The sequence below is a fragment of the Athene noctua genome, chromosome 8, assembly GCF_965140245.1.
Source record: "Athene noctua chromosome 8, bAthNoc1.hap1.1, whole genome shotgun sequence".
Classification (NCBI taxonomy): Eukaryota; Metazoa; Chordata; class Aves; order Strigiformes; family Strigidae; genus Athene; species Athene noctua.
In genome coordinates this window covers 10,643,793-10,670,909 of record NC_134044.1, presented here as the reverse complement: position 1 = coordinate 10,670,909, position 27,117 = coordinate 10,643,793, and the positions used below count along the sequence as shown (strand labels likewise).

At 41.4% G+C, this 27,117-nt stretch overlaps 1 protein-coding gene across 11 annotated transcripts in view; it reads left to right on the top strand.

The window, feature by feature from the left end:
* Positions 1-27,117, top strand: part of DOCK10 (dedicator of cytokinesis 10) — a 165,173-nt gene that overhangs the window by 23,524 nt on the left and 114,532 nt on the right. For 9 of the 11 annotated variants that reach the window (XM_074912824.1, XM_074912823.1, XM_074912815.1 and 6 more), the window contains exon 1: positions 4,781-5,077. The exons of 1 other annotated variant lie outside the window; for it this stretch is intronic. In XM_074912824.1, coding sequence (XP_074768925.1) covers positions 4,913-5,077 — 165 coding nt within the window. In that variant the 5' untranslated portion in view covers positions 4,781-4,912. Of the gene's footprint in view, positions 1-4,780; positions 5,078-25,810; positions 25,913-27,117 lie in introns of those variants that run through there. One more of the 11 variants, XM_074912822.1, reaches the window with a different exon arrangement.

Here is a 27,117-nt window from a genome sequence, read left to right as displayed (position 1 = left end):
GACTTATTTTTTTTCTTCTGCTTTTCTTGCAAATGCCTCCAAGCCTTTATGAAAACAAATATTGCAGACAAGGACTTTGGATGTCTCTGAGGAAAATTCCCTTTGCTAAGAAGATAATTTCTGTCAGCTCTTGTTTTAGAAAGGTGATGTGGGTGATAAATTATAAGGTGCTGAGACACAGTAGCTCATCAGGGTGTGAGTGATCCTCATCTGCATCAAGGTAGAAACTGTAATTTTGTTGTTGTATCTTGCTTCAAATGCTTGCCTGCTACTTGAATAGGGCTAGACCTTAACAGAAGTTTTACTGTAACTGTGGGTCTGTGCGTGGAACTGCAAGTGACAGCCACTGGCCATGTTGCTTATGTGTTGTTGGGAACTGCTCATCATCTGTACCAGGATGATGTATGTGGAAGAGTAACTCATGTAGGATAGCCTTTAAAAACTGAAAGACTTGCTCTGCTCTTCCCATGAGAAAAATTCATGCTTTAAAATAGTCAGGCTTGCAGGAGGGTCTGATTCCAGAAGTCTGATTCCAGAAGAGTGCTGTGCACGTCTGTTTGTACCAGAACATCACCTAGACTAGAACCAGCCCAAGCCATCTCTGACTGATCTACGTGAGGTAGATAGCTCATCTGGAAATTTTCTGTGCTTTCTCTGATGGGGGATTTTTGGTGAATGGAGATTGTTTTGCAAGCTCATTAACCAACCACTTTGCGTTTAGGTAAATGGTCCTGTGACTCTGCTTCAGAGTGCCAACAAATTGCTTTCTGTGACAGTAGCTTTGTATAAACTCACTTTATACCAGCAAGTATCTTGCTCAGCTGAATACTCAGACATCCTTTGGTAAGTCATAATGGTGGCATCAGCCTTATAATCTGTAACAATGCTATTCTTGTTATTTGTACTGTTTTGCTGTCTTTAGTTCCTCTTAATGGCTTGGGGCTTTTGTGGGCCAGACTGAACAGACTGTTGTAAGCAGTTCCAGGGGTGTTCCTGTTTTTGTGGATGGCTCCTGCAGGCACCTGTCATTTGCTGCTTTAAGATTGTCACACTTCAAGAGCTTCTGTGTAATGTCTCCGTCCACTTCATGCAAACACACATTGGAGAGAAGGGCTTGTTTTCTGGTGAATAAAAAACCCCCCAAACAAACAAAATGGTGCATGCCATCTTGACAGCTGAGCAGGTGTGGGCAAAGGGTTCTTGTAACCTGCAGCTATCCTCCTTGCCTGAGGAGAACACAGCCTCCTCTGGGGTTGGAAAGAAGGGTCAGCATTTCATTTGGAAAGTCATTGTCTCACTAAAGGATCTCCTCCAAGAGCTGCCTTTCTATCTTCCTGTTTAAAGCCCTCAGTTTGAAGACCAGCATACCAATAGGCTATATCCTGTTTATTCAGATGACATGAATTCAAATGACACAAAGAAAGAAAAATTAATGGAATAAAGAAAGCAAGCTGTGGGAAGGAAACCAACTTTTAATGTGATGTGCTAAAGAAGTATGAAATAGGAGTTAGAAAATATTTGGTAGTATCTTTAGAAAGTCTTGCAGCCTGCAGAAACAGAAATGCAGGAATATTGTGGAAGAGATGTAACCAAGTGCTTGGAAGATGAGCGATTCATTCCCTGCAGCAGACCTCATGCCAGAGACAGTTTACCTCTTCAGGCCCTGGCTGAGCATTTGCAGAGCTGGCATCTCTTTCATGTGGAAGCTGAGGCTGGATGATGGATAGCTGTTAGCTCAAGGATCCAGATGCCCTTGAACTCTGCTTTCCTATCACAGATTTTATAAGACATGGCAAGCGTGACCCACTTCTGTTCTTGCACAGCTTTGCTGCACAGACCCAGCCCTTGGAGTTGCCAAGGACTGGGTCACTGAAGTCATCTGGGTTAAAACAACTGTCTTGTCTCCAATTTTTTTCTTTTCTTTTTTTTTTTTTTTTTCATTGAGGTACCTTTTATGGTCTGCTTCCCAGCCTGTTCTTGTAAGCCATCATGCTGGTGTTACATGGCTACTTAGCATAGCTGAAATGAGTGGTGGATAGGAATGGAGTGAGAGTGGGCAGTGGATTGTTCATATTCCTTAGCCCAGTGTTGTTGCCGAAGTCTTTGTGACGGGGCATTAAGGAGTTGCTTACACAAAGGAGTATTTTGCTTCTCAGGGGGTTTCAGTGCATTCAGCTTCTGGATTAAAGTGCCAGTTAACACAAAACAGTGCTTGATGCTTCACTGTAAGAGTAACCAACGCTGCTGATAATTGGTGTATAAGCATAATGTGTGCTAATGAGATCCCTACATTTGAAAAACAAAGTTGTTGATACTGTGTGTGTGTCCAGGCATTTTTAAGGGACTGCGAGGTTTCCTTTCCAATGATAGTTCATGCTTCTGTGAGGTTTCCTTAAAACAGAAGGGGTTTTTTAGCCTTTCAGTGGTTTGTTTTCTCCTGTGCATTAGCTGTTTTTTCAGTTCTTGAATTTTGATCAAGACCTCGAGACTACTTTTAGCTGGCTTTGGCTTGTTAGTCTTTGGACTTGTGGACTTGTTTTTGTATTTTTCTCTCCTAGGAGATGAAATGCCAAGATTATGTCATTCCTACTTTTATCTAATAATAGCTTAATCCACAAATAATTGTAATGAAGTCACTTGAGCCACTGGCAGAGAAGAGTTTGATCCAGAGACCACTGAAATGAATGGGATTCTTCACTGAGAGTGAAGCACAGCTTTGGATCAAGCCCTAGGGTGCTAGTCCATGTATGCATGCACACATGCACGTGTACAACAGTGTTGGGCTGTGCTATGGAAACCACATTTCACAAAAATCCCTGCCAGCTCTCCCAGCTGAACACTGGTGAGTAAAAGAAGATGCCAGACAGACAGAGGATGCGTTAGCAGCCCCTAAGGTAGACGAGCAGTTGCCATAACAGCCAACAGCAGACGTTACACAGGCCTGTATTGCTGCTGCTGGAATTAGAGTGGGAATGTAGGTCTCACAGCTGCCAAGTGCATCTTTTGCGCAGCCAAGGTGTCAGTCGCAGTTCTGGACTAGGCAGGGAACTGATCAAAATGTAAACAATAGCAGCAACAGCAGGCAGGGTTGCTGATTTGGTGCAAAGATTACTCAGCTGTGCCACTGTGCTCTTGTAATCGCATTAGAAAAGTCAAACTAATACGCATGATATGAGGCTCCCTCTGCAGGGTATGCTGGTGGGTAGGCAGGCACATCACATAAGCGTGTGAAGCCTGTGCCCAGTGACATCCAAGGGGAAAGACCTGGGTAGGTGCATTGGCAGAGCTGTGGGTGAGCTTGTGCGGTGCCTGCAGTGCTGCTGTTTTCTCTTGTTTACTCTAAAGAAACAAAAGTCAAGAGGTAATGGCAATGAGTTTGTTGCTTTTAAAGGACAAATTTAAAGGATTTAGCTTTTCTGGCAAATGCTTTAATTAAAATGATGATGTCTTTTTCCAGATCGCTGAGCAATTAAACCCTAATCAAGCCCAGAAGAAAGTATTTCCATGGAATGTTTTCAGTGCAATTCCTGATTGAGATTGTGAGGAGGAGTATTATTTACAAAGATCTCATTAACAGACATTATAACGTTGCTTATGCCCCCATGGGAATTGATGACAAAACTCATAGCTTTCATTAGAAATCAAAGCCTTTTGATGCAAGGTAAATACGGTTTTGGGTGCACATATAATAAAGTTAATCGTATTAGCTTAAAAGCAGCTTCTCTGGAAAGCCTACTGGAAATTCTTAGTTTTCCTAATGTGTAAGAGAAATCCATTTTCTGTAGGTGTTTTTAGTGGTAACTTCCTCCCAAGTGCTATTACCTTACACTTTCTACCATTAGCACTTGCTGTGTTTCCAGGTCAGTCACGTGATTGCTAAGCATCCCTGCCTGCTTTCTGAATGACTGGTCATGCAGCAGCCAGAAAGGCAAGTTGTTACTGCTGGCTGCCGGCAGCTGCTTCCCCCTGCCTGCATCCCGATGGATAAAACACTAAAGCACCTTCCTCTTGCCCTTCTTGGAAGGTCATCGATGTTTGGTTCAGACCCTGTCAGCAGAGGCCCTTCCCAACACAAGCCTCCTATGTAGATGTAAAAATGTGTTACTGTGCAGAAGGCACGCATGTGTGGGAACACACAACTACACTATTGAAAGGCGATTCAGAGCTGCACACTGCTGTTTCTCATTGAGCTGCGGCTATTTTAGCATGAACTGGATGAAGCAGTCCAGATTTCTGCTTTTTTTTTTTTTTTTTTTTTTTTACCACTTGTTACATTTACAACTCAAATGAGCTTGCTGTGCTTCAGAAAATTGCAAGAAGTGAAAAGACTACAGCTCAAATCCCTCAGTGAGCTTAAATGTCTCCTTTTTTTGTGTGTGTGGCAAAACACCCTGAAGCAAAGTATTTTAAAAACAGCAGTGCTGATAATGAGAGCTAATAACTTTCCAGATGTTTGCTGTTTTGCTACATATTACTTTTTTTAAAAGGTATTTAAACTAATCCTGCCAGTTGTTGTGGATGCCTCTGTGTGTGTTTGTGTTTAATGAACAGCTGGCTCTTTTGAACTAGGAATTTTAATACTTTCAGTTCCATGAAACTGGAATCAGAGGAGGCGGCTGATTGTACAAGAGGGGGAGCACATTCTCTCATGTGAATTCAGAAGCAGAGAGGGAGGGAGGGAGAGAGAAAAAAGCATCGTAATATTGCATGTGTTTCAGTTTCAGCGGATCAAATCTTTCCTCTATCTGCATCCAAGCTATTTGGTTGTGATCAGATGATCAGAGCTCAAGGAAGCGATTGGAGAGCGAGCTGGCTGCAGCTGCACTGTAGGCTGTTTTCAGGCACAAGGAGCCACTGTTTTTCAAACATAGCATAAACATAGAAGTTATTTTGTAGGCTTCAGGATGCAGATATGGGTTGTGCTGCCAGCATTGTTCTGCTCCAAGCCTTTCGTTCTGTGGTACAGAGGAACTGTCCACATATCTGCAGGCGACGACGACGAGAGGAGTTGTCACATGAAATTCTGCCGCTGGATAGCGATGATGAAATAAGCAGACCCAGGACTCTCATCATAATGGTACAGTATACTTTAATTGGCAGAGAAAGGCAACAGAATTATTATTACAGATGTTAAGTGATTATTTTTTTCCTTTAACTATGTATTTATAAAGGAAGAGCATTGACAGGCTATTTGTCCCTGTAGGTTAGTTTGCTGGTAGATTTGCTGTCTCTGTCATACAGAGCTGAAATGTTACTTTATAGGTGAAGCAGTGAGCTACACATAAGCTCTATATAAAGTAAATGTTCTGCTATTTAATTGTGGGTGGGTTTTGTTGCGATTTGCAAGAGAGGCAGCACTGGAGCCAGTAGTGTGGTTATGTTTTATTTCAGACTTGGAATTCCAAACATCAGACAGCTTAGGAAATGTTTACTAAGCCTGTTCATCATAAAAACAAAAACAAACCCAAAAGCCAAACAAAACAAAACAAAGATCCTTTACTTTCACCCAGGATGCAGTCTGAACTTATATTGAGTTATATGCAAATAAACTCCCACATATCTTTGCTGCAAACTGTTTGCAGCAGTACAATCTTTGCTGGATCACCGCTTTCCAGTTTAGTGAGTTGCCTCCGTTCTTTAATCAAGGGGGGCTTGAAAGGCTCTCGGTCTTCGAAGGTCATTTTTTCTGAATTGAATTGGATTATTTTCATTTTGTCATGGGAATATAATAAGTACTACGGGTTTATTAGGAGTAAGTGGCAGCATTGTTTCTCATTATAAATCACTGTTTCAGAATGAGAAATACACTTACTGCTTAGTTACTGCTCTTCCTTGCCAAATCCACGTATAGTGAGCAGTTCCAGAACCCTGGAGTAGTTTGGGTCTGAGGTGGTAATGATTTAGTCCTGCGTGGCTCTCACTTGATAAAAATATTACTAAGACACTGCAAATAGTATTTTTGCCAGTTTATCAGGGCACTCGTATATCATTTGAGTGGTAGAGACTGGGGTTTTTTATATAAAATATGTTATGGTAAGGTCCAAAGTGCATCCCCTGATACCCCACTGTAGCACAAGGACAGTAACTTAGTTTTAAGTCGGTAATGGCAACGTTAGAGAATTTAATAGCTGTCATGAGATCCTAGCAGTGGTTTGAATAGAGCATTGCTGCCCATAGAGAGGTGTGTGGTGCAGTCATGGCAACTATAGTAGCTAGGACCCAAACCAAGTGGTGCTTTATGTATCAGCTGAGGGTATTATCCAGTGCATGGGGGAAGCTAATGGTTGTAAGGAGGAAGGGGATGAATTTCTTCATCGTGAAGCTGATATTTAAGCTTCTTTTGTTTTAAAACCCATTATCTGTAAAACAAACATTTTTTTTTTCCTTTTTTCCACTTAATAGTTAAATAAATGACCTCAACAGTATTTAAACAAATAAGTGTCTCCTTCCTGGTAGTAATTTCAAGCATAATAAAGTGAGAAGGGTCTGGAAGAAACTGTAGCATGTTCAAATATGAATCATCTATGCAAACATGCTTCAGTCCCTGGAAGAAAAGGGTGGTCTTGGATGTCGTGGCAGCAAGCAATGTACCAACCTCCACATACCCAGATACAGTTATCAGCAGCTTGAGTTGCAGTTCTTTGTGTGGTAGATCCTGGGAGAGTGGAGCACTGAGAGCTACAGCAAAGGTCCCTGGGCTTTCAGAGAAGCGAGGCTTTACTGCAGTGTGGAGGGAACTGTGGAAGCTCTCTGCCACCCTGCTGAGCTGGGGATACTCAAAAGAGACGCATGGATGTGGGCTTTTGGTGTTCCCCTTCTGGTCTCTACACATTCACCTATTGTAGTAAAGGGGCCTTTGTTTTCTGCAGCAACTGTTAATATACTGGTGTTTGTCCTGTCAAAAGGCTGCCCTTCCACAGGAGATCTGTGGGATCATTTTCTCCCCCTGGTCCCTTTGAGAAGAGGATGAGCTGTTCAGCTCTCTCATGAGGCTGGTGTAGGTGCAGGCAGATGTTTCTGAGGAAAGCGGCTGGGCAGGGGATGACTCAGGAAAATGGCCTTCCCTCACACATCTTCTCTTCTGGATGTGTATTATTACTGTGCCTTTTTGTTTAGAAGCAGTTAATTACATAACTCTCCAAAATAATGTGCCATTGAGCTTTGCAGTTAGGCATAGTAATGATGCGGAGACCTGGTGAGTTGAGAAGAAAGCGCTGCTTCAGAGAATTCTGCAGGAGATGTGGACGGTCCTGTTTCCAACAGAATTCATACTATTTGAAAGAGCAGCGTGGTAAAGAGGGCTGGAGGCTACTGGACCTTCGTAAAACATGTGGTATGGTCCTAACAGATTGTTTTTTCCCTTTGGTCTGTTGTGGATCATTGAAGTTTATGTCTGGATAATACAGTGGCGACAACTATGTAGACAAGCAAAAGAGTGTTTAGTTCACAATGTCATTATACACGTTGTGTAGATGCCAGGAGCTAAACTGATTCCAGCAAGATTACTGAGTTTTCATGTTTGAGGGCAGTGAGTGTTTGGGGTGCCCAAAGAATAGAGACGAGGAAATCTCAAAATACAGAGTACCCGAAATACGCTGATGTGCCTGGGTGTGAGGCACATCACAACCTCCAGCCTCCCCAGAGGCTGTGGGCTCCTGTCAGCTGATGATCTGGCATTTTATCTTTTCATGCCTTCAGATGAAATGGTCCTCCTCTTTGTAGCTTGTGTGCCACTGGCTATATGCTCCCTACTGAGACTGTTAGTATTTGGTACTGATTTCAAGAGATAAACTATGCCTTTCAAATGGCTTTTTTAAGTCTCCAGGCTCTGCTGCATGTTCTTGCAAGTTTGCCTATCCCTGTGAAGCAAAAATAAAATCTCAGTGTTGCCTTGATAAGGAAAACAGTTCTGAGGCAGAGAGAACAGCAGTCTACCCTAAAATATTTCAAGTAAGTATATAGCTCTATAGATGTGCCCCATTTTTCTTTGTTGATCCCTGAAGAGAAACATCCTTGTATGATATTCTTCTAGGAATTGTGCCTTTGCTGGTGGCGCTCCAAGCAGGAGATGCCGTGGGTGCACTCCGCAAGAAAAGAAAGGGAGAAGGCCCAAGTACAGCTGCCAGCTATTGCTTAACACCACCTACTAATCACTGTATGAAACCTTTAGGCATCACAGCAGGTATTTCTAGCATTCTAGTTCGTGCAGAAAGTGAAGACTGATGTCTTTATTCACATAAATCTTCTTCCTCTACAGTTTGTTAGTTGAGAAATCTGGTTCTATCTTTGAGCAAGACAGATTAATAAGTTTTAGATCTTGTCTGGATCCACAGAGCAGGAAGAGATGTCGGAAAGACAAAACTGGAAATTTTTTGTCAGTGACTATTGCGAGGCATTTTCTCTTGGGCACAATGCTGGGAGTTGCCAGAGATGTACAAAATAAGTATCCAAACAGCTTCTAACTAGATGTACAAGCTGAATCAAGGTGTTCAGTGACTCTGCATTTAATAGACCATTATTGTTTTCTGTACCTTTAAGAATATGTCTTTTAAGAGCTGGTTTTCAAAAAAGTCCATGACATGGTAAGGTTTGAGATATACTAAAACCCCACATAGAGTGAATGTAAATGTCTGTATGTGCTGTTTCTTCAAGAAAATGGAGAAGAGGAAGAAGCCAGAAGGAAGAATATTTAATATGTGGGGTTATGTGGAACTGTGGTGTCTGGAGTGGGGGCATTTAGGATGATGCTTTGCATTTGGAACTTGTGACTTGAAAAGACATTTATCTAGTAAGTCATTCTTTGTTTTTTCATGTGACTTATTATGAACTGTGGAAGCTGAGATTTGTGTGGAAGATAAGAGCAGAGCATGATCTTTGAGGATATCGTCCTCCCGTCCAGAGCGCACACACCCCACCCCCACCCCCCTTGGTAGCCAGCTACGCAAAAAATGCTGTAACTCAAACTGACGTGTTAACTTGAACGCAGCAGCAGCAAGGTGACAATACCACTCTTTTTATTCAGTTTCTAATCTCTGAAAAGAGACAGCTCGCAGATATTTTATCTACTCTTTCCAGTTACAGAAGTAAGTGAACCTCCCCAGTTGTAGGGTGGCTGCTCTTCTCTGGCGTACAGGTGCTTCTTAGGTCACTTAGTTTGTAAACAGAGTTTTAGTCTTCTAAAGCAGTAGCAACAACAAAAGCATGTCTTTGAGAATTTTTTGTCATCTAATACTAAGTTTACCTCCAGAATTGTGTTTCTTAAGTTTTGTTGCATGATCTGTGTTTTGCTTCTAGTTTAAATAATTCAGTGTGCTCATTTCCTCATTTGTATGCATTTACCTACTGAAAATTTGCACCATGTGCATACTAAGTGCCTTCAATAGATGGCAACTCTTAAGAATTTCAAGATCTCTGACTCATGAGTTACTGGTTTTGAAGGTAAGAATGTGTCTGTGTATGCCCAAATGGGGAGGATGTGCAGAGGCTTTTAGAGGTCAGCATGAGGCTCAACTCTGGAAAGAGAAGGGTGTTCTCTTCCTCCAATGTCCTGGACAAGGGGTTGTCTTTGGAAAGCCAGACTATCCAGGGCTCTAAAGTTCAGAAGAAATATTTAAAATATTCATCTATTTCAGCTCAAGTTAGAAGCTTCAATGTGTAAAACATTTTTAAGCAACAATAAACATATGTAGCTTTGTGTGACCTGAATCAACTTCCACTGTGGCACTTGACCTCGGTAGGAACAGGAACAGGCCTATGTTTGAATAAATGAGTAACATTAGAGTGTAGCAAGGAAAAATAGCACCGAATGCATTTCTACTTCAGAGCCATTTTTGCAACTGTTTCTGTTTCTGTTTGTGACTTCTTTCTTGTGCCTAATTCTCAGTGGCCTGCTGGTAACTGCAGAGTGATTGCCAGCCTCTTCCCTTCGGTGGCTGTGCTGCAGGGGGGTGAGCAGGGCTCGGCCACCCTCATCAGCAGAGCAGCCCAGGAGGGACAGTGTCTGTCTTTCCAGAGCAGTGTTTTTCTGTGCTGAAAGACATTTGTTTGGGGTTTGGATTTTACCAGTTTAGACAGGAGCTATAGCTTTGGTTGTAGTTTCTTAAGTACAGAGGAGAACAAGCCCAAGATGTGGATCTGTTTTCATATTTCAGAGTATTGCAGTAACATTTAAAGTATGCATATGGTTGAAAAAGGGATGGTGTTAAAACCAGCTTTTTTCCACTGAGCAAATCTTCTCCATCTGACTTCAGTATTCTGAGCAACAACATTTTATATTGCTTTCACTTATTAGTCTTGTAGCAATGTGTGCAGTATGACAGTATGTGGAATGAAACTATTATAAATCTGTTAACCAAATTCTTATGACAGCTTATGAAGAGTGTGGACTCAAAACAATAAAGTGATGAAAACATCCTCCTACATAAGAGGAATTTATTATAATATTTTTTTTAAAAAGAAACAAGCTATTTATTAGTTAGCAATGCATACCTGAAAGAGTACAGTATAAATTAAAGGGGCACCAAAAGTCTCTGTAAGTAGCAGTCCTTGGGGGTGCTTTGGGAAGGCTTTGTGGTTTTATGCATTTGATAAAAATTACAATTTAAAATGCATGTTCAAAATTCTTCTTGGGAGAAGGGGAAGTTGACCTATAGAAAGGCAAAGTAACTTGATTAAAGCCAAGAAGGCAAAGAGAGAAACAAACACCAGAAAAAAACCCAAAACAACCTGCTTCAGGTTTTTCAGGCTTAGGCCATCTGCAGCCACACTGCTCTGCGTAATAAGCACATTTATAAACAAATCTATGCATGCATGTGCTTGATGTGTTGCAGTTTTGTCTGTGATGCTCTGTCTGAAGTTCTTCTTGGCTCTAGCTTTGATGGGCTATAGCAAATGCCAGCTTTTCATGTTTGCCCTGATAGTTTTGCTCTTTTTTTTTTTTTTTTTTGTCCCAAACATTACAATCCTACAGAGGAAGTTAGGAGAGTTAAGAATAAAAAAAATCTCAGTGATTTGAGTGATTTTGGACTTTGTAATTGGTTGAGCTATGGTTGTAGGAACCTTAAGCTATTTACATGGTGTGGTGTCCTCATACACCAAATCAGCCATGAATGCAGATCTTCCATTTATGTTTGTCTGCTTTTCTTCATTTATCACAATATTAAATACTTGAATAAATTATAAGGAAAGGATAAACTCTGGGTAAAAATAAAGAGATTGACATAGATTTAAATGCCAAGTGCTAGGCACAGGATGAACTGTCTAAAATAACCACAGTAATATCTTTGAAGTTCTGGGGACTTCAAGAAAATGCTTTGAAATGTATTTCTTGTTTGGAAATGCAGACTTTAGTAGAGATATTTTTTTTCAGGCTGTCAGACAGTGTAGTGTTGGACAGAAATACGAAACACTTTTTTATATATATGTGTGTGTGTATGTATTTGTGACCAACAGCCTCTAGGTCTGTTTTTCATCTGTATCTTGGGCTGTGCAAGTAGTTCCAGACTCATAACTCAGTTTAAATAACCTGGTCTTTTGCCTCCTATGGTGAAGTTTTGATAATGGGCTGCATAACTGCTCCTGGCACTGTAGTGCCCAGGCTGTATGGGTGGGTTAGGCAATGACTGGAGGCAGTGCCAGTGCCTGCTGCCCTAGCTTGGCGGGGAAGCGGTGCCGTCCCCACTGCTCAAGGGCTGTTGCAGGAGCACGACTCCGTTAGCTGTATCGCTGTCCATAGCTCACCGGAGATGGGTTGAGGCAGCACTGGCCGTATGTGTGAGCCAGAAGGATGCAGAAATGCACCTGTGAGGCTTCATGCACAGCCCCAGCACAGCTCAGGTGCTGGCACTGGTTACCAGCGAGCGTGTGCCTGCAGGCAGCCCTGGCCTGCGTCCGCAGGGCAGCCGAGAGCCTCTGCCAGGGGATGAGCAGTGACCGGGGGGCAGCAGTGCTTGTCATCTTAACGTGTGTCGCTGGCCTTGGCTCAGGCTCTGGTAGACTGGTTATCTTCTGCCGAGCGTGGTGAGCTGCAGCTGGTTCAAGAAGTGTGCAAAGGAATAGTAAATTAAACTTACGCTTTCAGAAAATGGCATCAGTGCCAGTCCTCAAGCCTTGCCTTGCACTGGCATTAACTCACTGCTGGCTGCACACTAATAGCCAGACTGGGCTTTATTTTTTGTGCTGTTGTAGGCACAGAATCCTCTGAGTAGAGCTGATCTGGATTTAAATGCATATAGCTGAGTCCAAAGACGATTTCAGGCCTTTGGCTACAAACACAGGGATATTGATTTAGCTTGGAAACAACAATGCCCTGTAAGAGGTATACTGAGTGGGGAAGGGAGCCATAAAGAAACTGGGGCCCTTGGAGAATACCAGCCAGCTGAAAGTACTGCCAAAGTAAAAGCTGCTAGGAGAGGCAAAGGGGGGAGGGAGATCTGTTGAAGGAAAGTCAACGAGTAAGAGAGGAAGAGTTCAGTGATGAGAAAGAGAGAAGCCAAGTGGAAAAGCCATTTCTTCTTATCTGAAATTAGTTACACACACTGCTGTTAAACTTTTAAGATTTGAATTTTGAGGGCAAGCCACCACTGCTCTATGTTGACACATCAGGAAATTCAGATGCTTTTTCCTCCCTCCTTATTTTCAAAAGCTTTGCTATAAGTATACTTCTTCCTACTGATATTAATCCGTTCTCCCTTGCCCTTCTTCCACCCCTTCTTTCCCAAAGTGGAAAACCATCTTCTGCTGTGACTTCAGGATAAATGCAATCCATTCCCTTTCTGGGTGGATTGGAAATCTGAATGGAGTGTGACAAAACTGTTTATGGTATTTCTGACTTTCATGTTTTCTTCTTTACAACAATAGTCTTAATACACTTGGTCTAAACCCAGTTTAAAAAAAATCAGAATTCCAGTTCAGCACACTTCAGACAAAAGCCTTATGCAATTTCATTGCTCATGCGAGACAAAGAGATATATCTCTGAGGCGTTATCACCATGCTTCATACTCTTCTATCTATTAGAATAATTTGGTTTTCATGCATGTGGAAAATTTTTGTTGCTCCGTATCCTCTCCAGCCACCTCTGGTCAGCAAGCTGGGGTAACATGACACAGTGCAAGGGAGTCATTTCACTTAATAGCAGCTGTTGAACCATACCACCATCCACTGCAGCAGAAAGATAAACTGAGTAGTAGATACTGTGAATATATCTACAGTGTAAGCTGAAGTGTGCTTACTGTGTGCTGTAAAACCTACCATGGCTAGCATTGGTGATTGTAGCTTTTTCTGTGCATCCCAGGGGGGTTGCCACCTGATTTCTAAAAGCTTCTAGATTACATTTCCTGAATCATGCAAGTTTTTGATGAAAGGCATTGTGACTTCATGACTATTAGATGACTGCAACAAAGGTGTGGGTGAATACAGACTAGTTCCAGGTTGTGATACCTCCTGCAGCTTAAGAGGAACTGGACAAACACAGGCAAAGGGTTATGTTCCCTTAACCAAAGAAAGGTTAGTAAAGGCAAAACATAGGATTTAATTTCAAAGGCTAAGCAGCATTTCAGCATAATTGAGCCGGTCAGCTAGTACTAACTGGCAGCTCTGCTTTTCTTAGTGAAACAAGAAGTGAATTTTCTGCCAGAGAGAATACTCAAGTAACTGAACTCCTGTTCAGTGCAGTACTGTTTCAGGAATACAGAAACAGGCACAGTGTCTTCAGAGTGTTTGAAGCTAAGGAAGATGGAAGAAGATAGAGTGTCCAGGAAATACATGAACAGTTCCTGGTCTTTTAGCTTTTGAATCCCTTCCTAGAATAAAGCAGCCTTCCAGCCTGAATTAGTGATTGGAGTGATGAATGCCATGGTGGAGAAAGGTTTAGGATTCGTCACCAGAAAGCATGTTACATGAATACTTCAGGATGTTTTGGGTGGCAAGAGTCTGACATCATCTTGGGGCAGTGTTCCAAGTCTAGTCTAGCTGAAGCTGGCTCAGACTATGAACCATGTTCTCCTATGCTGAGGTATGGTAGCTATACATACGTGCACACATTTCCAGTCAGAAAGAAACTGATCCCTCCATTGTTCTGGGGCTCAATTATTTCAGTTCTGCTGTGACTCTTATTTTAAACTCAGGGAGCTCTGTAAATAAATACATATTATAAAAAATGTACTTTTTTCCATCCTGTTAATTTGGTGCCTCTTCAGAACAAAATGTTATGTTCTGTCTAAACAGAAAGAATGTGTGTGCAATATCTTCTGCAATTACAGTCTGTTAATAATTATTGCAAATTTGTGGTTAGCTTAAAACATAATAGATTCTGTGTGTGTGGTTTTTGATGAAAAATAGCCATTGTAATGTTTGTCAGACTTCTTTCTGCCTCAGGATCACTCTGAATACAGTGTATGGAACCAATTGAATTGAACACTTTATGGCTTTGGTGTTTGTTTTTCCTCACTTCTCATCTGTCAGCTGCTGTGCTCATTTTCATTAGTATTGATACTTGCTTGAAGATGAGACAGACAAAATCAGTTCTTAGCTATATGTGTGCAAATCCAGCTGAATAAGGTTTTGACTTAATGCAGTAGAACGGATCAGAAGTGTAATTATGTGCTGCTTGCATGTTTCTCTCCAGCAAAAAAAGAAATCGTGAAGTTAGAGTGGAAAATATGTGTGGCCTTGCTGGATCAATCAGTGGTTAGCTATGAAACTAGGATGTTGGAGCTGAACATCACATCACCAGTCACTCATAACTGTCTTCTGATGTTTCAGTAAGGGTTTGGTGACTTACAGGCTAAAATAAGCTCTTTCAGAGAGTAAGCCTTAACAGTAAAGAGATTAATTATTGAAGTGTAGATTCCTGGAACCAGATGTTCCGCAGTCCTTTTTGAGATGTTTCTTTCAGTAGTAGATTATGTGCAAACATGCATTGCAGCTATCTCTATAGGAGATCTGATCTTGATGGGATTACAGAGGACAAATTCTTGGGAGAAACAGAGCTTGGAATTGTTTAATACTCACTTTTGGATAATTGTGGCTTTGAAGGTAAAGAATAAAAAGTGTTCACGCAGCTGATCTACACTTATTTCTTTGCAGTGCTTTAGCTCTTTCCCTGTCTTTAACCCATTCTCCCACGTGCTTGAGGAACCTTTACACATCTCCCTAGAGCTCCCTAGAAAAGACAACCAGGCACAGAGCATCCAGCTGCCTGTTTGGTCTCTGCACATGCCAGCTGGCGCTTGTGCTTGTATTTGCTTATTCAGGCTGTGACTCTGTTTTGGCTTTTGCAGTGCTTGAGTTCCTCTGGCTATTGACCACTGTTAGCTCTTAGGTTTTAAGCAAGGACACAGCCCTTAGGAGGTGAAGTGATCTAAGCAGTTATCTAAAAGCTTGTTTTTTGCCAGGAATGTCCAGTTTCTTTGGCCTTACAATCCTGTAGTTGAGTCTCCTTTTATCTTTTAACTGGCCTGTTATGAAAGAAGCCAAGTCCCTCGTTGGCTGTCTGCTCCCAGGTGTTAGACATGTGCTCCATAACACATCCTTCAGATGAATGTGAGCAGGACATGTGTGGAGGTACAGGGAAAGTAATCCTAACCTTGAATCTGGTACATCCAGTAGGAAACATTTATTGTTTCTTTGCAGAATCTTAATTAATACATTTTCCAGTATTTGAGATAGACAATATATTTTGTTGTACATGATGCATCTGATTCTTTGTGGTGACCATTTGCCCCTTGCGGCACCTGATTTTATTTCTGGTGACAATGTAGCAAAGGCATCAGTTGGGGAAGGACTTGTGATTTGAAATGTTTGTGCATCCGTCACCTGCTTTTGTTCAGAAACGCTCTGACCAAGCAGCTCTGACAGATAGCATGCTCATTCCTCAAACACTTGTGTAAATACAAAATATTTTAGCAGAATGTATGGAAGTATGGACAATACTCATTAACACAGTTTGAACTGAAGAACTGTTCTATTATTTGGAAATAATAGAAATGTTCACTAACATGTGCTTAATTCTGGTTTTCATACAAAAGATAGAAGTGAACCCAGCCTGGAATTGAATCAATATGTTTTTGCCTTACTTGTCCAAATCTAACTGAAACTGTAAACTCTGGTTAATAAAATGTCATTCTAAAATGTGTTCACCACATAAAGAAGTCAGTTTGTGAAGAACACACCAGAAAGGACCTGCCCAGATGAAATGTCTGAGAGATGAGTTGATATAAATGTTTGTACCAGCTCCCACTGAGAAGTTTCTTTACACAGTATTTTTAAGCTGCCAAAAGCTTTTGGACATACCAAGTGCTTGCCAATTTTCCTTTTTTAAACGAAATCAAAGGCAATTTTAAGTTACGTGAGCCTGCAGAAAGAATCTGAATTGGTGGCTAAACATTGCTTTTTGTAAAATGCATGCAAAAGACAACTGTATTTCTTGGAAATATTTTCACAAAAGGATTCCTTGAGTCAGACGGTGTCTGCAGCGTTTCAGGCAGAACAAGGAGATGAGTGAGGAGGAACTGCAGTAAACTCTCCTTTATTTGCTGTCCACATCCTTTCCTGGCACTTGTTTATGTGTAGCTGTAGTGTGTATTTGTAGGAAATCAGAAGTTAACCTCTTAGCTTCTGATTTCCTGGACCATTCTTTTGTATCCAGCTCAAGTGGTGCTTAATAGAAATGAATCAGGATCTTCCAGATATTTTTACAGTAAGAGGGAATTTTCTGGACTTTCCAGAATTTCTAAATGAAAAACAAAACACAAACAAACAAGAAGAAACCAAAATGAATTTCCAAATTTAAAAAAAAAGTCTTTATACAGAGTCAAGTTGTCAGTGACCAGTTTAGGCGTTGATGATAAGGCAACAGTGAAGGTACCCGGGCTTATCTTTGTATCCAATATGCAAAGAGCAAGAAATTGGAGTGGGGAGAAACACAAGGGCAGGAATACTGTCTTACACTCATCCCATTGAAGAAAACCACCCAGAGAAGGTGAAGGAAAAGGAATTACTATGATTCAGCTTTCTGCCTTGCAGAGGCTGGGACCTGGAAGCTTACAGCAGCTTTACTGTGTTTAAGAATGACATAGTTTTGGTCCTACTTTCCAGCTCACTAAGAAATCATAAATAAGTTTTGCTTTTTGAGCTGTCCTTGGATAGCCGAGTTCCACAGCAGCTTATTTAGAGGTCTTTAATACCTTGTACAATTAAAAACAGGCTTACTGGAATTGGCAAATTGCAGAGAAGGGTGAGGAATATCAGCATAGTCCATGACTACGTGTGTTGGTAAAGACTGGACCTGGACTAGCTTGAAAAATAACTATGAGGGGATACGATGGAAGTCATAAAAATGAACAGTGATCGGAGACATGTAGACTTCGCTTGCTGTTTCCTCTCTCAACAAGAGAAGTAGGGATCTTCAAATGAAACTAATGGGGGACAAGTTTGGAGGAAAAATATTTCATGGAATGAATATTAGGACCATTTCCTTGCCACAAAATGTTTAGCATCTGTAGTGTCCTTGTAGGTTTGAAGAATGACTGGAAAAATTAATGAGAAGTGTTTGAGAACTAGTAACTATGCAGATGCCATCTCAGGCTGGTAACCTGCATGAGTGGAAACTGGAAGAGTATTCGGGGAAAATACTGTTGTACTGACTGGTTTCTCTACTTTTACCTAAGCAGCTGTAGATTCTCACAGATGCAGAAATCTGGGTTAAATGAACTTTCATCCTACCCAGTATGACCATGCTTACATAAACTGGAATTTAGCATGGTGTCCAGGTGAACATTCAGTGCTGAGTTTGGTACTGAAATAGAATTGTACTTGGCATCGTCTTACCTCTTACACATACAAGTATGTCAGCTTGATTGACTCTGCTCCCATGAATTATTTTGCATTTGTGGCAGGTAACAGTCCCTGTGCATGGGCCTGTATTGCGAGTTGGCTGGTGTGCGGTAACTTGTCTGTGTGTATTAGGACCTGCAGAAATCCACTGGATTTTCCTTGCTGTGAGGTTGGGGTAACTGAAGGAGTAGAACTTGATGGATTATATTTTCTTTTTTGACAAGGTTGGGGTTATATTTAGTTTCAATAACTTTACAGAGGCTTTCACAAACTGTAGTGCTCACCCTGGGATCCTAACCACTGACACTTTGGTGTTTTTCTAGAGTTTTTTTACCTTCTTATTTTGGTAATACTGAAGAGTGAGCATTTGTTATAAATCTCAATTAGGATTAGCAGTTTTTAATTAAGAAATTAAAAACAAAGCCTGGAAGGGTGAAACAATTCTCTGATGTACGGAAAGTTGTGTCAGAATGAAAAATACCATATCGGGTGTTGGCACTATTACACTACACTGGTTTGATTTCTGTGTTCCAAGAGGTCGATAAGTGAAGGGGAATGTCAAAAGGATGCAAGTTATTGTCTTTTTCCACATATCAAACTTAACTAATGTAAATCAGACTTGTAGAGTTTTATGTTTCACTATTTTTTTGCTAAAGAAAACAGTCTTGCTTACCTATTTTTGAGATGTGTGCTTTTTTTTTCTCTTCCAAAATACCATTATTTAGCTTTCAATTATAGGATCCAGATGATGAATTATTATATAAAGTTGCTTTCTTAATTGCTTAAGATACCCACAGGTGCTAGAAGAGTACACAGGAATTTGTAACATTGATATCACATACTTTTAACATATATTCAAACTCAATAATGGTTGTACAGTCAGCTTGCACATATGTGGAGAGGAGTGCATTTTAGTATTTAAAAAAAAAAAACAGTGAAGAGGATCCCAGGGTATTTTATATCAATATTATGGCATTGTAGATGTAGATTGAGTGAATGAGTGAGTTGCCTGACCTCCTTTTGCTTCAGTTATTCCAGCTGGAAAATTGGGTGAAAATGTGGATTCTCTTTATAAACCAGATGTTGTTTGATCTGAGCTTTTCTTGGTAAAGAAAAATAATTTCTGCAACATAGCATAGACATGAATAGCAAGTATTAGAATTACAATCAGAAAAACGTGCAGCGGAAGCCAAAATCACAGCAGCATCGACATGTCTGGAGATAGTAAATTTAGATGATTAAATTATTTAATCGCCTTTTATGGCCATCACTATGTGTTTTGTTATCAAGGGCTGATTCCAGTCCAAGTAGATAAAAACAAAAGGGTAATGTTTGTTTGAAATCTCCCAATGGATCAAACTAAAGAAGAAATTAAAGTAATTGCATATTTTGCTTTTGTACACATCAGCAGGACATTGCTAATGGAAGGTTTATTCTTCCAACCTGATTGCTGATGTAAGAAGCAGCATTTTCTTTGCTAAAGAGAATAAATATAGCCCTATTTCTATCCAACCTGTGCAAAGACACTCGGAACAAAAGCCCACGATGACTGTGCTCGGTTGTGCTATACGTGAGTCTGCAGCTCCGCTGTGCAACTTGCAAAGAGGAGCAGCTGGTAGCACCACAGCCCGGTACCGGGACCCCCTCTCTTCTTGCTCCCCAGAGCTGCTGTCTCCAGAGCGCTGATAGGGCAGGTGAGGAACAGCTGCAAGCATGGGAGCAGTGATACTGGGTTTCTGTAAGTGATCTGTGTGGCCATAGCTAGAGGCCTTTGGGGTTGCATCAACAGATTCTCCCATGCCCTTTCTCTGTCTAGTGGCAATGGAATGTATTATATTCATGCCAGGTGTGGGTAGGTTTCTAGCTTGGAAAGCTGCTGTTACATCTGTGTTCTTGCAGGATGAGCTGGTGGAAACATTACTGTGGCAAGGTGTGTGCATGTGGAGCAGCATTCCCAGGCTGTGGGGGAGGCAGGGACCGCTGCTGGCTCAGCTGAGCCTGCTTCCCAAATGGGAGAACAGCAAGGCATTTCCTAGGAGCTGTAAAATCGGTAGATGGGCAGTAAGCAGCTTTTGGGCATAGACATTATCAGCAAACTCTTGTGAGTGCTTACAAGGCTGTTTTGAGGTGATGAAATGCCTGTGCTGTAAGGGCCCTTGTTGCATGGTGGGTGAGATCAGGCTGGGAGCTGCCAAACTGCCCTCCCCAAGGCCTTCTCCTCACACCCCCCAAGGGGACACTTTCGGTCACAGATGGACCTTATCACCTCCGGCAAGGCATGGAGACTGGTAAGTGCAGCCTGCGGAAGGCTCCTGACACCACCAGCTCAACTAGAGGGTGTCTTTTAGCCTTTCAGGCAGGTCAAGGAAATACAGCAGTCTTTCACAGATTTGTTCTGCGTGAGTGCACTGATATCTGGGGCATGAAGTGAAGGTAAAGGCACAGAGGAAGGAATAGCTGAGATCAGCACACTGTCGAGCTGGGAAGAAAAGAAATGGATTGACATAGATGGAGTCACTGACTTCAGGGACTGTTGCCTGGAGCAATTTGTTAGCAGAGCTCTGACAAATATAAGGGGCTTCTTTTCATGGGTATTTATGCAGGGACATTGTTGCCCTGCCTTGGAGAACTCACCTTGTGTGCTGCTGATGTTCTTGCCATGATGGATTCCCAGCCCTTTGCCTGGTCAGAGCTGGCTGTATGAATTTGTAGGCAAAATGCAAGCATCAGCTAGTCTAATGACTTCACACAGGGTTTGTATGCAAACGTTGATGTTTCAAGTTAAGTTGTTAAACCATAAGAGTGGAGTCACATTTCTCAAAAAACAATGTAATTCGCTTCCAGTTGATTCAGTACTGGAGTGACTTTGAAAAAGGTTGCTTCATATGTAGTTTTTCCTAACTAAATTGTTTAACCTTCTGTTTAAATTGTTTTGGTTTTATATTTTCACCCTATTAAAAAAAAAAAAAAAAAAAGCCCAAACATTTTAAAAGCTTAGGCCAATACTGAACATTAAATTCCAAAACACCATCTCAATATCTCCCTCTGCTCCCCCCTCAGTCTTTGATGACAGAGAGATTGGGAGGGAGGTAACTAGGGCTTCCTGCATTACCTGGTAGCTGCTCTGATTCTGGGCCCCGTCTAGTGATGTGCTTTACCTGTCCAGCATGAAGCTTTTAGGAAGTGCAGTTTTTACATGCATTCACAAACCACCACAGAACACGCTATTCCTGATGCTTGTAAGAGGCAGGTAAGACAAATATGTGGTGTACTGTAATTGATACCTCCATTTTGATCTCACAGTCCTCTTAGATTTTTGGCAATCATATCTGAACATACATGTAGTGTGTTGCCACTCATTTTGATGAATTTTCTAGCAAGCACTCTGATTACAGAAAGGGTGTCAAATCTGATACAGCTTGCTTTGTCCAGATGCATAACTGACTTTTAGCAGCGTTGCCCTGCTGCACCGTTCAGGGTGTGACAGACAGTGATGGTGGCCTTGCTGGGGGACTGAAATTGAAGATCAGGTGAGGAACATATGAAAAGCAGCATCAGTATGTATTAATATAGCTTATTTACTGGCCCTGCCTGCGTGCTGTGGGATGTTAACTGCACTGAGTACACCAATGAGGTCTCCAGATTTTGACTTGCGCATCCTACATCCATAATATGGGATAGAGAAGGCCTATGTGGAGTAATTTTTTTTTTTTTAAAAAAAAGAGCTCTTTGTGATCCACTCAGGTTACCGTATTTTCTCTTCTCACTGGTACCTGAACTGATAGCTGCCTGCTGACCACGGGCTAAAGTCACGGTTGCAAAGTACAAAATTTTTTCTGCTTCTACTCCGAGGGCTAGGTGTTTGGCATGGCTGTCATCCTTCGGTTTTTCTTCAACAACTTTACTGCTGTGGTTCTACCAGGAACTCTGACATGCTGGAAATGCCACAAACTGTTCAAGGGAGGTAGGTGGGTATCTTATCTGCGCTCTGCCAAGTGGTGAAGCTTTAAATTTGTCAGCCAAATTTCTCAGTACTGCTCTACGCTGGAGAGGCTGCCTGAACGGTAGTGTCACTATCATCATGATGGCCTTAAATGAAGAAAGTTTTGATATGAGAGGTTTGTGTTTCATTTCAGAATGGGCATAATACACAGTTGATTCCAGCAGAAGGAGTTTTCTTACTTGTTAATTAAACTACCTTTCTCAAATCTGTTAAACAAAAGGCCTGAGTCAGGATTAAGTGCGTAAATGACTATGGATGTCCAATTATTTATATATACATGGGCATAAGTCAAGACCATGTTTTTGACTTGTACTCTGTTTGTAAATGTCAGCACTGCTCCCAGACACAAGTCCTGAGCTGAAGGGGAGCATTCATTCCCTGAAAGTTGCTGCAAATTCATTCTTCACATGTGATTTCCGTCCCCCTCCCCTGGCACCCCTCCCCCATTAAAAAAAAAAAAGCGCCAGTGTGGCTACCAGAAGCTTCATTTCTTGATCCTTCTTGATGAGAGGTGGTAGATTATGTTATTTTAGAAGGACACTATGGTGAATTCAGTATTTGCTACACAGCAACTCATTTTAGCCTATTTTAGAGTGTCTTTTATATTGAAGATACACATTTAGGGACTGAATTTTTCTATCTTTATATCACTACTAGCAAAGCACGAGTAGATTGCATGGCATACTGTAGCAGTGGATTAGTTTTGTCCAGCAATATATTTTTACATATTGCTGTATATTATAGATTCAAACCAAGGTCAAGGAAGCTTGAGAGTGAATAGATTTAAGAGGGAAATAAATTAAGTTGGACAGAAGCTCGAGAAGAAATGTAGGAAAAGGGAATAAAAGTTATTTAATAGCTTATGACCCCTACCAGAAAACTGAATGCTAGTGGCTCTGAAGTAAAGGGAATGCATAGCTATTCCTTAACAGGAGTGGAAATAACAACTGTTATTATTTTTCCTATCTAGATATTAGTAAGTTTGTTCAAAATGCTGGGAACAGATGAAAATGTTCAGCAGAGATAGCAGAGGGCAATTAAACACTGATTTGACTACCTTACGTATTTTATAATTTTTTGGAAGTGCTTCAGCATCCTTATTTTGACCATATGAGTCTGATACAGCAGTGCACAAACATAAGCAAAGGCTTGTGGATTTCCTGTAACCAGATACATCTTTTCTTGGGATAATTGGAGGTATGGCTAATACTTCCCACCTTATACGCAATAGTTCTGAATTTAAAAAGTAGCACAGGAGCTTTATTCGTATTAACATAACCAGTTCTATGATTATCTTAAAGTACCTGATATCTTTAATCGAAGAGATAGAGAAGTCATTGAGGAAAGATTAGGGAATCTTTTACAGTCACACTAATGCTAATGAAATTTGCTTTGTACTTCAGCTCCAGGACAAAGCACTACTAGACATTTGACTGGTGATGTTGTTCCCCATACAAGTGTAGAGGGATTTGCATTCGAAACGGGTCTAAGAAAGTAGAATCTTTATTTGCCGTTGTTTACTATTAGTTCTGTTTATATCTCTGTGTGGATGATGTAGCTTATTCGTTATTTTATTGCTTTAACCTTTATTGCGTTGGTGTTGAGAAAATACAGTACCCAGTGCATTTAGCATCGAGTCTGAAATACTGACTGTCAGAAACACAAAATAAATGAGGTTTAATAGTATTAGGAATGAAATTTCTTTGGACAGAAGATACTCAGTAGAGTAAATTTGATAAGGACCAGCTGGAAACTTGAACCTAAATTCATCTTTTGTCTTATTTGGGAGTAACACAAGTTCATCAAAGTTTCAGGAAGCGGTAGTGACCCTTATCTCCGTGGAAAGGACACCCTGGAAGGGCTCCTCGGTGCTGCTGAAGGCAGGAAGCTGGGCTAGAGCCTTCCCAAGGAAAGGAAAGATGGAGCTCAGCTCATTCTGCATGAGTTACAGAAAGGACTCGATAGGCAAAGGAGCCTCTGAGAGAAATTGATATCTGCTGAAAGTTAAGCCAGCAGAGCTGATGGATCCAGCGTTAAATTTAACTTCTGGCAAGGACCAAGAGTCTTGGCAGCTGTGTTCGCTATGTTACGTGAGCGGCACTTGGGACTTGGTGTAGATAGCGTGGTGGTTTGAGAGAAAACAAAAGTAATTCCAACTTGGTTAATGTTGTGGTGCTATATTGGTAGCCACTTGAAATGTCTGCATACCTTGGCAAAGGGTTTCTGTTGTCTTTTCTGTTTTCTAGTGCCAGACACAGATCCTTTTCACTGCTAAGTAGGAGTACAGTGAAATCTGTCTTAAGCAGTCACACAGCAGGCTGGTAACACTCAGTTTAAAGGAGGTGATCTCCTCGAAGGCAAAGCCAAATGAAGATAATGAGATGGTTTTTTAATTCCTGAAGTTGCACCATGTTTTAACTGTGGAAGACAGCACAAACTAATCAGACCCGTGCATTGTTTTGTAGTGGTCAGGTCAGACATGCTGGACTCTGCTCTCCTGGCATGGAAATCTAGCATGTGGAACAGTCATGGAAATTCTGCAGAGGCTTGTTACTTTGGATCAAATATTACTAATGCTGAAAAATGCATGAAAGATTTCATAGAACTTAGAATTATTTTCTGGAAAGAAAAAGAAAAAAATGGCACTCAGGTTAAAGTTGCAGATCTCGGAGCAATGTGTTGAAACAAGTCGTGAAAAAGATGCTTATCATCCAATTTGTGAAAAATGTAGAATGAAAAAGCAGAAAAATTATCAGTTTGTCTTAGTTATGCACACTGATGTTAAATAAAAATAAAAAAACCCTAATGCGTGGCACATAGACTGTGTGCATAGGGGAATGCAAGGGGAACACAGCTTTGCTGCTACAGCAGGATGCATCCTCAGCTGAAACAAAGGAGAAGAAAAGGGTCTGTGTGCATGCACATGTGTGGGCACTGAGGGGGTTTGTTCAGTTTTAATAGACCTTTGTGCCCTGCCAGCCTTCAGACAGCTGAGCACTGGGCAAGACTCCTACCTTAATTAAGAACAGTTTGATTGCCCATGTCACTGCTCCTGTTGCCTCTGTGCTTCTGAGGCACTGAGTGAGGAGCTTCTAACCTCTTGGGGTGCTGCTGTGATTGCCCCCGTGTGGGGTAGCGGGGTGGGGGAGCTGCTGTGATTGCCACTGCGCGTGGCATCTGGAAACAGGCTCTGGCAGCTTTACTCTCACCTGAGGTGGGAGCAGGGTTGAAGCAAGCAGTGATTTTTCTTAGTTAGCAGGTGACAAACACTTCTAAAACCAGGTTTTTACAGGCCAAAAATGTATTTTTAATATTGGCATGTAAAATTCTCTATTTTTCCCTTTTCATAACTGTCTGCAGATTCAGGAATTTGCAGGGTGCTTCCTCTTACTGATGTTTCATGCTACTTTGAAAGGGGAATTGTTACCTTGGTCCAAAAGCAGAGACGATTCTGGGCCCCAGCAGAATGAACCTGTTGCTGTGTGCTCTGTGACTGACGTCTGCTACTTAGGGGCTCAGTAGAAGGTGATTGTTCTGTGAATGCCTATTTTTTTAGCTTGCAGACATACGTGCACATGAAGTAAGCGTGCAGCTGTTTAGGCTTTTGAATCATGCAGGGTGGTAAGGAGAAAGGACGTAATGGGTTTTGAGACAAAGATAGTTGCAAGCAGTTTTTTCTACCACTTCCTATTTTGATTTGCATTAGAGGCGGGGTCTGGGTGTATTTATGGTTTAATGAGACATTCTTGCCTTAATAGCAGAATATTATTCACAGGAAGAAATGAGTTATTGCTGGTTTTCTTCTTCTTTCTGTTCAGTTACTGTGGATACAGCATGTAAGTTTTAGACATACTTCCCCCTTGAACTGTATACACGGCTTCCAGTTGTTGTGCTGAAGCTGCTGAAGGAAAGAGGCTAAAGGAGCAGAGTTTTTAAAGAGAGATTTGTTTGCTGCTTGAATGCCTGCGGATACAATGAGCTTTCGCGGGAGATTCAGAAGGGAGCCCAGTGAACTGCGGAGGAAGAGAAGGACCATTAGGCGAGTGAATCAAGGAGAAATTCACAGATTAAGCTGTGTGAGTATGCACCTCTTCTTCCGTCTCTTCTACCAAATTGCTAAGAAATTAGTTGACACTCTTCAGTCTACATGTAGGAGAGAGTAGGATTTATTCCTTGGTTTGTATGTAGGATTGACTCTCATCAATCTGTGTGGTGACATACTGAACATTGAAGAATGATTACTGAAGTCTGAGACTGAAGCACAGGGAGTTCTGGAGTTTACAGAACACAAGTGCACTAGGGAGACCGTTGTATAGCATCACATTGTCGATCCAACGTGTACTGATAGCAGCACTGTGTGATAGCCTCTCTGGTGCCTGGTAACACATGCTTGGCAGTTCCATGAAAATCCATAATGCGGCTTCTGGAGGAGAAAGTTACTCTGTGCTATTTCAGATCTCACAATCTGCTATGGGCGATTTCTGCCTCTTGTGTCCAGGAGGAGGAGAAAGCCACTGTCTTTTCTGCAGTGCAGGGAGCCAATGGAGAAAGCTCCAGAGCCCTTGGTGGAAACCTGGAGTGAGGTTCTGCCCTGCGAGGTAGATGACAGCTTTGCCAGTGATGGCTTTGGGCCATGACCGTGCATCCTGAAACTCTAGTGTGTGTCAGTGGGCAATTCACGTTAACTGCATTGTGCGTAAGTTTTCTTGACTGAAACTGGAACTGCAGACAGCTTTAGGTAAAATGCTTACAGCCTTCTGTTGAGAAGCCTTAGGCAAGCACTGGTTTTCAGTGTATTCTGTTAATGTGAGAGATTACTTTAGATGTCAAACATGTAACAGCTTCCCCAAGAATGATTTGGAGACAGTGACCCTTTTCTTCGTGGTAAGAGGTGTTTGGTTTTATCTGTAGTTTTACTTATCCAATTACAAGCTGTGTTTGCATGTGTATGCTGGAGGGTCTTTTGAGACTATTCTGCATATCCAGTGTAATAAAGAATCAGTGGTAATACACTGAATAAGATTATTCTCATTAGCTTTTTTTAAATAGGAAGGAAAATAACTTTGCAGTTGTAACACTTGGTCACAAATTGATTAAAATAGTCTGTGGTTAATCTAGTAGAGTGTTTGGGGTTTGCTTGTGACTAGCTGCCATTTCAAATAGATATTTTATATGGAAATGTATCTTTTTGACAAGGTTACTTTACAGTGTGCTTTCCGCTGCCCTGAGTTGTTGGCATACAGTCAAAGACACCAAGTTTAAGCTTCATGATCTTGCGTCC